Raw genomic sequence first — 12,268 nt, forward strand, 5'->3', positions numbered from 1 at the left:
GTATTTTACATTTAGGTCTATGATCCATTCTGAGTTCATCTCTGTCTAGATTTTGCACATGGATGATCAATTCTTCCAGCACCATCTGTTGAAGACTATTCTTTCTTCATTGAATTGCCTTTGCTCCTTTGTCAAAGATCAGTTGACTGTTCAACTGTATGAATGTATTTCTGGGCTATTTATTCTGTACAACTGATCTCTTTGTTCTTTTGAAAATACCATACAGTCTTGATTACTGTGGCTTTATAGTAAGTTGAGTGTCAGTTCTCTGACTTTGTTCTTTTTCTTCAGTATTATGTTCACTCTTCTGGGGTCTTTTACCTTTCCGTATAAACTTTAGAATCAGTTTGTCAATATCTACAAAATTACTTGCTGGAATTTTTGTTGTTACTGTGTTGAATTTATAGATCAAGTTGGGAAGAACTGATTTCTTAACAATACTGAATTTTCTTATCCATAGACATGGACTATATCTCCATTTACAGACATACCTAGGAGATAGTGCAGGTTCAGTTTCAGGCCACCTTAATAAAGAAAATATCACAATAAAGCAAGTCACATGAATTTTTTGGTTTCCCGATGCATATAAAAGTTATGTTTATACTATACTGTAGTCTGTTAAGGGTGTAATAACAATATGTCTAAAAAAACAATATACATACCTTATTAAAAAAATACTTTATTGCTAAAAAATGCTAGCCTTCAGTAAGCCATAATCTTTTTGCTGGTGAAGCGTTTGAGGTATGGCATGAATTACCAAAATGTGACACAGAAACACAAAGTGAACAAATGCTGTTGGAAAATGGTGCCAATAGACTTGCTTGATGCAAGGTTGCCACAAATGTTCAATTTGTAAAAAACACTGCAGGCACTGTAAAGTGCAATAAAGCAAAGTGCAATAAAATGAGGTATGCTGGTATTTATATCTTCTTTGATTTATTTCGTCAGTGTTTTATAGTTTTTCTCATATAGATCTTGTATCTATTTTGTTAGATTTATACTATACTTAGTTTTTTTGGTGCTGTGTTTTGTTTTTAATTTCAAATTACAGTTGTTCATTTCTATTATCTAGGAAAGCAGTTGACTTTTGTATATTAACCTCGTATCCTGCAACCTTGCTCTAATCACTTATTAGTTCCACTAGTTTTTTGGTCAGTTTTGGGATTTTCTACACAGTCATGTCATCTGCAAACAAAGAGAGTTTTATTTCTCCCTTCATCATTGGTATACCTTTTCTTGTCTTACTGCATTATCTGTGTTCAGTATGGTGTTGAATAGGAGTTGTAAAAGGGGATATACTTGTCTCGTTTCCTGTCTTGGGAGGAAAGCATCTACTTTCTCACCATGATTTAGCAGTAGGGTTATTGTAGATATTTTTTATCAAGTTGAGGAAGTTCTCCTCTATTCCTGGTTTGCCAGAGACTTTTTGTTGTGAATGAATGTCGGATTTTTTTCAAATGCTTTTCTGTGTCTATTGATATGATCATGTGATTTTTCTTTTCTAGCACATTGATGTGATGGATGGCATTAACTGATTTTCAAATGTTGAACCAACCTTGCATACCTGCAGTAAATACCACTTGATTGTGATGTATAATTCATTTTATTGTATTTTAGATTTCAGAATTTTTTGGCATCTGTGTTCATGAGAGATACAGGTGTGTAATTTTTCTTCCTTGTAATGTCTTTGTCTGGTTTTGTAATAAGGTGATGCTGACCTCATAGAACAGTAGGAAATGTTCCCTCTGCTTCTGTTTACTAGAAGTGATTGTGAAGAATTGGTATCATTTTTTCTTTAAATGTTTGGTAGAATTTACCAATGAAACCACTTGGGCCTAGTGCTTTCTGTTTTGGTATGTTATTAATTGTTAATTCAATTTCTTTCATAGATATAGGCCTATTTATATTATCTATTTTTCCTTATTTGAGTTTTGCTAGACTGTATCTTTCAAGGAATTGGTTCATTTCATCTAATTTATCAAATTAGTGCACATAGAGTTGTCTTAATATTCCTTTATTATAAATGCCTGGGAGGTCAGTAGTGGTGACCCCTATTTCAATTTTGATATTAATAATTTGTGTCTTCTCTCTTTTTGTCTTGGTTAGCCTGGCTGGAGGTTTATCAATTTTATTCTTCTTTTTAAAGAACCACCTTTTGGTTTTATTGATTTTCTAATTTTCTTTTCTCAATTTCATTGATTTCTGCTCAGATTTTTATTATTTTCTTCTACTTACTTTGCATTTAATTTGCTCTTTTTTCCCTAGAATCCTAGCTTACTACATTGTTTATTTTATATCTTCTTTTCTTTTTTTTTTTTTGGCGGTACGCGGGCCTCTCCCGCCATGGAGCACAGGCCCCGGACGCGCAGGCCCAGCGGCCACGGCCCACGGGCCCAGCCGCTCCGTGGCACGCGGGACCCTCCCGGACCGGGGCACGAACCCGCGCCCCCGCATGGGCAGGCGGACCCCCAACCACTGCGCTACCAGGGGAGCCCTATCTTCTTTTCTAACATACTCATTTAATGCTATAAACTTCTCTCTAAGCACTGCTTTTGCTGCATCTCACAAATTTTGGTAAGTTGTATTTTCATTTAGTTCAAAATATTTTAAAATTTCTGATGAGACTTCTTTGATCTGGGTGTTATTTAGAAGTATGTTGTTTAATCTCCAAGTATCTTGGGATTTTTCTAGCTCTCTTTCTTTTGATTTCTAACTTAATTCCACTGTGGTCTGAGAGTATACTTTGTATGATTTCTGTTCTTTTAAATTTGCTAAGGCGTGTTTTATGGCCTGGAATGTGGTGTATCTTGGTGCACGTTCCATGTGAGCTTAAGAAGAATGTGTAAAGTCCAAGAGTGTGTCTGCAAGGGCTGTACTTACTCCGGAGGCTCTAGGGGAGAATCTCTTTGCTGGCCTTTTTCAGTTTCTGGAGGCTGTGTGTACTCTTTGGCTGGTAGCTCCCTCCTCCATCTTTAAAGGTCATCACTCAGCCTCTATTTCTGTGATCACATTTCCTCTCTTTTTCTGCATTTCTTTTTAAGGACTTTTGTGATTATATTTTATTCACCTGGATAATCCAGGATAATCTCCCTTTCTCAAATCCTTGACATAAACATATCTGCAAAGTCTCTTGTACCATGTAAGGTAACATATTCCTAGGTTCCAGGCATTAGGATATGGACATCTTGGGGATGGGGTGGGGGTGGAGAACATTATTCAGCCCACCACAGTAGTAGAGTCAGGATTTGAACTCAGTCTTTCTAGCTTCCCCGTCACCTTCCACATCTAGTTATCTCCTTTGTGCTGTGTTTTACTTGTCTGTGTTTACCTTTCCCATTAGGATGTGACTCTCCTGAAATAGGACACATAGGATTTGAACCAAATTAGTTCAGATAAAGGAAATTAGATGGAATGTTGAGGTATCAACAATAGAGAAAAATCATTGTTTCTGATTCCTCAGTCTTTTAAGGCTGTGTGCATGTCTGACTTTTGCAGTTTATCCATGTACCTCCTAATATTAATATAAATTATAAATTAAATATTAAGATAAGTATATGCATATTTACCTAAATTTAAGTAGCTTCCTGTGGCTAATGGCTCTGTTATCTCTATCATTCCACCGAACTACTCTTATGGAGCTGTAATATATATGCTAAAGATGGTTTGTCTGAAAGAAAATTCTAACAACTCATTTTGCCTATTTTGTTTTCTTTTTCTGTGGGAACAGAGGTAAGGTCTACAATGATATATACATTTTAGAGGAATTTTATGTCATTATAAGCATGTAGTTTGTTTTGCCAGATATTCTTCTTTCAGTCACTAGACAGCATAATTAATAGTAAAAAGCCTTGGTAGTTTATTTTATCATATCCCTTTATTCCTAGAAGCACTTTATGAGAATTCAACTATTAACACAGACTACTATAATAAGGGACTGTGTGAAAGCACATTTGGATAGTGTTTTCATTATGCTGGCAAACTTAACTATGTTTCTATGCAGTGTATGTGAGCCCCACCCAAACTTTAACATGTTTCCCATTTTGATGAGGTCCAATCAAGGGAAAATGCAACAACAAAAAATCTTCCTGTGTGGCCTGTAGATATCAGATCTGAAGATTATTAATGCATTTCCAGCTTGGGACCATAAGCAAACAAACTCTTCCACAGATAACTACACCCTTCCTGTTTGGGATTGAGTTTACTGTGGAACAGATTTCGGAAATATGTTTCTGACCGTTGTGAATTTTATTTATAAAAGTTTGGAGGGTGAGGTTCTTCCTTTAACAAAAAACTGATTATTTCCTGTCTAATGCCCAACCATTGCATTTTAAGCAGTGTTTTTAGAAAATCTACCCTGTAGTAGAGAATTACATTGCTTTGGGCAGTTCTAGTTGTTCTTGTCAACTAATGTACAAATATTTGTCTATTTCAGTGAATAATTCAAAAAGGATTTACAATTAAAAAATAAAACAGAACCTTTAAATGCTTGTATTATCTTGTCTCCAGAGTGACAGTAGTTTGCAGTTTAAATGTATGAACACATTTTAATATGGTTTTACTTTTGATATGCAAATCTGTAGTACATTTATGTTCTGTAAATATGCTAAACAAAGAGTTACAGTTTAGGTAAAACAGCAGATTTACATTAAAGAATTTGCAGGTTAATTCACAGTGTAACCTTATCCTCATCTAGTTACATCTGCTATAAAGAAGCCTATAAAATTTAGGCCACCCACAAAGTGGTCTTCTGAGGCCTGTGGTTGGTGTTAGAATGCTGTTATTATGTGGCTTGACTGGTTTGGTAAGGAATTTACCTTCCCCCATGGGGACTGCATTGGCTTCATTAGGTTAGGTACTCTGTGTTTGTTAGGCCAGTTCCTGTGCTCTATTGCCTTGACAGCCTATGTAATATCATGTGAATGGTATACTGTTTCCTAAGTTGGTTTATTAGAGTAGTTAGTAATATCAATTCTGGGTCATGTAAACCTTAAGATAAACTGGAATAAATGTTTGGTTTAAATAGTTGGATTAAACTTAGTGGCTATTAGTAAATTTCATCACTATTTAGAAAAAGGGGTGTGTGTGTGTGTGTGTGTTAGTGCTGAGATGGAGAAGGCAGCTGAGGGTTTTATATATTTTAATTTCTAGGTCATTTGAAAAACTTATTCTTTTTAATTTGGGGCTTGTGAATAGTTTTCAAGAGCAAAGAAGTGAATTTAGTATAATTTAGCAACCTAGTACTGATAGTCAAAAATAAATATTCTTCTTTAAATAGCTATTTTAAAGGATAAAAACAATCTTGCAGACATTTAAAAAATATTAGCAGCAACCACCACAACTAGCAGTGATCATTTGAGGAATGAAAACTATCATAAGCGAAGCAGTGTCTCAAATTACTTCTTTCTAAGGTTTTAAAAAATGAATAAAATCCTTTTTCAGAGAATAAACATGTTATGTTGATTGTTTTTGTTAAATTTGGAAAAGTTAAAATTAATGTGACAGTTCTTTTAAATCAGACAATTTGTATTTCACTTAATTTTCATGAAGACTTAACTGTAATATTTCTTTAAATACATGAATTGCAGAGTATGAAAAATAGCATAGAAATCTAAAATGCATTTTGTGACTGTAAACTGAAGAAATAACATTTAGTCTGGAGAAAATTTAGCAATTTTTGGACAGGAAATAATACCTAATTGCCATTGATAAAAATTATATATACATATTGAAGTAAAATAGTATAATGTATACATTGAGGTGGAAAAAATATATACATATATACACAGGTATACATGTGTGTATCTATATATACATATATGTGTACACACATGCATGCATGAACATGTACGTGTATAACATACTGTTTTGATCTTAACTCTGCCTTGGTGATTTTAATTATGGTTAAATATTTATAACTTGAAAAGCTTTTTTCAAATAAATACTTTCAGCCTTCTTATAGTTTTTTGTATACTAAACAATTTTAAATTTGTCATCTGGTCATGATTCAAACAAATAATCTGAAGTTAGGGGCTTGGTAACTTACTTCTTCCAAACAAGTAAAGAATAAAGCCATCAACGTGCCTTACCTAGCTGGCATTTGTTTTCAGTTCTTCTCGTTTCTAGTCTGATGTCCTGTTAGTAGACTGCCTTATGCTTGACAAATGCCATGCCAGATTTCCATAGTCAGTGATGTGGTGTATCAGTGCTTTTCTACTCGTTCAACTTGTCAGCAAATCTCAGAGACAGAGGTTTAAATGGCCTTTGGCAGTAGTGTATACTCAGAGCCAAGAGAGGTTCAGCAGTATTGTGTCTCCCTTTTAGATTTTTAGCACCATAGTTCTGCCAGCTGAATCAGCTCAATGTTTGGCTAATTATTCTTAGCTAACCACAATGTATTTCATCTTTCTAGGTTTACCGACAAGACTGTGAAACTTTTGGGATGGTTGTGAAAATGCTGATTGAAAAAGATCCTTCATTAGAAAAGTCTATACAGTTTGCATTGAGACAGAATTTACATGAAATAGGTGAGCGGTGTGTTGAAGAACTCAAGCATTTTATTGCAGAGTATGATACCTCTAGTCAAGATTTTGGAGAGCCTTTTTAGATTACCTGCTCAGGCAAAAAAAAAGTTTCTAGATTTCCCCCCCCCTGGATTGTGTAAATCCTTAATATATGGAATTTTTGTGATGAAGAGAAATACTTTATGATAGTGACCGTATTTCCAATATCAAATAAACATCTAAAATAGTCTAAGATATTTTAATTAGAATTTTTTTTTATCTACATGTAGAGCTTCCTAATCCATACTTATCTTTTTTTTCCCTCCTAAAGTGATGGGTCAGTTAATTTTTCAAGCTTTCTTGAAAATGCAGTCCTGGAGAGCAGCTTTCTGCACTTACTCATGTCCTGTAGTCTTCCTTAGTTATGCGATCATTTGTTTGGTCACACTAGTGTAATGTATAGGTTAGAGACCATTCCACTTAAACATTTATAGTCTTTTTGCATTTCATAGTCAGTGACACCATGTGAAGATGTTAGAATCCTGAGGCGATTTTATTGACTTGTTGCTTGCTTATCTTAGGCTTTGTAACTTTTAATATGTTTAAGTATATTACCCAAGTAAACTGAATACTTTGTTATCTTAGAGAATATTTGCTTTGAGGATAATTCTCATTGTGATAAAACAGAGCACTTAAATCTCTAAAAGTCACCCCATAATAAAATCCTGTTTTCCAAGTAAATAAACTCAGTGTCTTCTATTAAAATGGTCCTGAAACTCCTGACTAGTCTCACTGATGTTTGAGTTTTAAACAATATCATATATAAGACTAAGAGAAGGGGCAATTCAAGATGAAAGATGATGCCTATTTTAAAGTTGAGATTTCTTTAAAACTTTCTAACCAGAAGAGAAAAATTTACAATATGGGGGAGTAGTGGAGTTTCATTTTTTCCATAGGCCCATATTCCCCATCTCAAGAAAGAAGGTGATTGATGACATATCCATAATTAAGCCATTTACAGATTATGCCTTTGTTAATCTCTGTTTGTAGTCTAACAGATTGTTTGTTCTGCTGCCCTTTTTAGGGATGCATAGCCCTCTAAAAGTGTTCTTGAACGAAACAAAGCAGAGTAGGCTGTAAGCCTAGCACAACTACCCTTCACCAAGCAGCCTATGTAAACAGTCCTTCATGAGCGAGCCATCCAAATCACGGGTTAGTTAAGAATCTAACTGGGACAATTAGGATATTCCACTCATTTCCTGATCACTTCCAGCTGCCCAATGGCATTTAGCCAAAATATGTAATTTCATGGCATGTGTTCGGAAACCTTTAAAAATGTTTGTTATTGCTACCCAATTTCATTATCCTCCCATCCTCTTTCCATTTCCACTCTCTTCTCACTTGAATTCTGCCATTATTTTTAGTGGCCTCTATTGATTATATCCAGAGAGCTACCCCAGAGTAGATAAAAATTATATTAAAAGTGAAAATAGCAGTGTAAATAATTGTAGTGGATCCTGTAATGCGTGCCTCAAAATATGTATTATGCCATTCCACAAATTAAAAAACTAATTGAAGGCAACAATTATTAAGTTTCCTATATGAGACCACCTTGAATTTAGATATTGTACATAAGCCAGAACTAAACCCTGCGTATCATCTTTGCTATTCTTCCCTAATGTGAACAGTGGTTTTATCTGTTATCCACATTAGAAAGACTAAGAAAGTAGTCTTGTTTCTCTCTTGCGCCAATGTTTTTCTTCTTAAATATTCTAATTCCAGGATTCATTTCCTTAAGTCAATATGTCACAAGTTTAAAAATAAAACTTGAGACTCAACTACCTTGAGGCAAAGGAGTTGTTCACTTTGTTGAAATTCATTAAACTAGAGAAGTTTTACTCACAGATGCATTTAAATATAGGTTCAACAGATAATTCCTTTTCCCCTTTCCCCAAATTACATTCAACATTTAAAGCTATTTATAACTTGCCATCAGCATTATTCTGGTAGGCTTGTCAGTGTTAAATCTGTTTTATTTTTAAAGCTTTTTAAAGTCTTATTTTAAGATAGATGAATTCAGATAGTGCCAGAGTATGTATGTTGCAAAATGTTCTTGATTAAAGAAATTTGTTTGTAAATGATCCATTGTTTTTGAGTATGCCCAATTCCTGTGATAAAGGTTTCACTGTCTTACCATTAAGCCTTGATGATCAACAGGGGAAGAGCAGATATTGTGAAGCTTTTTGTGAATTTTAAAAGTGCAAAATAAAGCAACTGGGTTTAAATAATTAGATTGTCTTTTTTTTTTTCTTAACCGGCTTAGAGTGTTTAGCTTAAATGTAGATTTTTATCACTCTCTACAGCAAGATTGCTCCTGACTCAGCAGCAGGATGGAGGAAGTTTGAGAAGCTATTAACTTTGGTGACTTGGGGAGTCTCCATATCTGAGAAAGCAGTTAAGCGAGATAAGATTGAGTGTACAGTAGTGCTCAATAATTGTGTAATTAGGAATCTGAGTTTCAGAGAATTACAGAATTAAAATCCTCTGTCTTTATAGTAACCTCTGGAGGACAGGAACCACATTGTCTCTGTGACCCCAGTTCCTAGCACAGTTTGGAACGTTGTAGGTCCTCCTAGTTTTTGATGCTTCACAAAGGAAGTGGCATTTGATCCCCTGGGTCTTGGAGAAATAGGACTTATTCAGGGAGAGAAGGAAAAGTATTAGAAGTTCAGGTTGGGGAAGACAATAGGGGACGAATGTAGGAAAAGGTAGGTTGAGAGCAGAATATGAAGGACTTTGAATCCGAAATCTCCTACTTAAGAATAAGATTTTAAAATAATTACCTTTGTATTTATTCTTGCCAAAAATGTTGATTTCTCACAGCCCCCCAGCCCTGAGCCAATTCACAGACCCAGAACCTCATGAAGGAAAGGGAGGGCAGATCCCCTTAAGAAAGGACTGTGCTACAATGCCAAAATATTGTATAGTGGTTTCAGCTTCATTTCACACTTTTTCCCACGAGGGATCCTAAACTCCTAGGAAAACGCTGACAGTTTTTTGGCAACAACTTTGGAGATGGTGATCTGGTCATCCCTGAAATATTCATGGTGGACAATATTCAGTGTTTTGGGTAGCCAGCCACCCAAGCGGCATAATGTCTGTCACACTGCCCAGGCTGGCACCGGCACCTCCAGTGAGTAATGGCCACATTCTGCTTGTTAGACCAAGGTTTGTGGGTTAGCATCTCCTTCTTGCCAGTTCTCTTGAGAGCACTGATGGTACCCAATTCAGTGAAAAAGAAAAAAGTGGTGGGGCGGGGGCAGCTAGTAAAACTAAGGTATAGTTAGCAGAATCTATTCTTCCCTTTTTCCGTGGTAATGGAATTGAAATTGAGTCACATGACAGCCTAATTAGGACTATATTTGCTGTGTCCCTCTTGTCACAGTTGTGGTCAGGTGACCACTGATTTTTTTTGAGTGGAAGTGCTGCTACTTCTGGGCTGGGACCCTTAGGACAGTGGATGTACCTCCTTCATGCTCTCTCTTATCCCTTCCCTAAAGTAATAGGAATAGCAACCCAGCCTTGAACTGTTGCAGAGCCACAAGATAGAAGGTGCCTGGATCCCTGTGTGACCATATGGAGTGCTGAACTGTTATGTGAAAGAGGAATCAATGTCTTTACGGTTTAAGCCATATTATTGGTTTCTGGTTAGCAGCTCACCTTTTGCTCAAACTAATACAAATGATATTTGAGGGTTAGCTTCACTGAAGTTGGCTTTCAGCAGGCTGCACCAGTCCTGCATTTCCATTGTACGATAATAATTGATCTTGAAGTAATGGGGACTGATTATATAAAAGGCTTTGCTAGTCTCCTGAGTCTATTTCAAGTTGTGTTTAGGATGTCACTTGATGACAAATATTTTTAAGGCTGCGTGCACATTTGTATAGCAGTAGAGACAGCCTGCTTTTTATAGCATGTTGTTTTTTGAGCTCTGCTCCCATAGATTAATGGTGTTCTAATGTTAGACCATTATTATTGGAATTGTGTAAGGTTTTTTGGGGGGGTTGTGTTTTATTTTTTATTGAGGTAACATTTGTTTATATGTGTCATGTGTACAACCTTGTATTTCTACTTCTGTATACTCTACCGTGTGCTCATCACCAAAAATTTAGTTTCCATCCGTCACCATACAGTTGATCCTCTTTAGCCATTTCACCCTCCCTCCCACCCCTACCCCTCTGGTAACCACTGCTCCGTTCTCTGTATCTACATGTTTGTTTTTGTTTGGTTTGCTAATTTGTTTTTTTTTTCACATGAGTGAAATCATATGGTATTTGTCTTTTTCCATTTGACTTATTCACTTAGCATGATACCCTCAAGGTTTATCCATGTTGCTGCAGATGGCAAGATATTCTTTTTTATGGTTGAGTAGTAGCCCATTGTATATATGTACCACATCTTTATCCATTCATCAGATGGGCTTCTAGGTTGTTTTCATATCTTGGCTATTGTGAACATAGGCGTGCATGTATCTTTTTAAATTACTGTTTTCATATTCATTGGATAAATGCCAAAAGTGGGATAGTTGGATCATATGATAGTTCTAACTTATTCTGAGGAATCTCCATACAGTTTTCCGTAGTGGCTGCACCAATTTATATTCCCACCAACAGTGTATGAGAGTTCCTTTTGCTCCACGTCTTCACCAACACTTGTTTAAAATTGTGTAAGGTTTTAAATCTTTTTCCCATTTGTGTGTGTATGTGAGAGAGAGAAAAGGTTGAAGTTTATTGAAATATAAACATTCGAGGACATGTAAGATAGAAAAGAACCACAACATATACAGACGCTTGCTGCAAGAGGACATCTGAGGTCTCTATCCACCACCTGAGCTGCCCATGTGCTGTCCTGGTTCTCCTGGTTAGAACATGTATGAGATGGGGGGAGGTGAGGACAGAGTAGGCCTGGCTGACTGGCACATGGCCTTCAGGACTGCACCATCCGGGAAAGCTCCTCCTGCCTCAGGGCCCTGTTCTGGGACTCCTGCCGGTGCCCCCACTCAGGCTTTCTGGCTGAGACCCTGCTGTTGTCCTTGAGGGCAGCGAGGGTTCACTGAGAGGGTAAGCCTGGGCAAGCTGCCCAGGGAGAGGAAGAGGACCCGGTGACAAGACATGGTATGCTGTCCCTGCATCCTTCGAGTGGGAAGAGGCCATCCTTCATAACCAAACCCCTGAGAAAGACACACGGACCAAACGTCTGCGATGCCTTCAAGCGGGCCCAGCACCAGCCGACTGGTGTGCCCACACCCTACGCTTGCCTGAGGCTTCTGAGGCCAGAAAGGGGGTCAGCCCCCAGCAGATGGGGCTGTATGTGTGTGAGAGAGAGAGTGCGGAGGGCTCAGGGAGGGGAGAGAGAAGCTACAGCCCAGCAGAACTGCAGCTCAGCAGGCTGAGGTATGTTTCGTGCTTAAGCGTTCGTGTTCCCTTTCCTTTACTGGCCAGGACTGAACCTTAGCCATGATGTGGGCTTGGCCAGTGTGGCTTTCCACCATCCCAGTGGGTGGAGTTCTGCTGAACCCTGTGGGCTTACTCAACTGAGAGGCGAGTCTTGTGTGAAAATCACCTTTCCAACACAAGAGCAATCTGGTCCACCCCAGCGGCCAAGAGGAGAGGCACTGCTTTCTCAACATCTCATCTTCTGGGGCAGCTCAACCTCTGCTGCAAAGGCCACGGCCTCCCTGTCCTGAGGTGGGAATGTTGAGTGAAGGA

At 37.3% G+C, this 12,268-nt stretch overlaps 1 protein-coding gene across 13 annotated transcripts in view; it reads left to right on the plus strand.

Moving 5' to 3' along the window:
* PPHLN1 (periphilin 1) overlaps window positions 1-8,788 on the plus strand; it is a 142,011-nt gene extending 133,223 nt beyond the window's left edge. For 12 of the 13 annotated variants that reach the window (XM_004274441.3, XM_033436544.2, XM_033436549.2 and 9 more), the window contains one exon: window positions 6,410-8,788. In XM_004274441.3, the coding sequence (XP_004274489.1) occupies window positions 6,410-6,604 (195 nt within the window). In that variant the 3' untranslated portion in view covers window positions 6,605-8,788. Of the gene's footprint in view, window positions 1-1,617; window positions 1,659-6,409 lie in introns of all 13 variants that reach the window. The other variant, XM_033436540.2, reaches the window with a different exon arrangement.
* The last annotated feature ends 3,480 nt before the right edge of the window (window positions 8,789-12,268 follow it).

This window comes from Orcinus orca, chromosome 11, assembly GCF_937001465.1.
Source record: "Orcinus orca chromosome 11, mOrcOrc1.1, whole genome shotgun sequence".
Classification (NCBI taxonomy): domain Eukaryota; kingdom Metazoa; phylum Chordata; class Mammalia; order Artiodactyla; family Delphinidae; genus Orcinus; species Orcinus orca.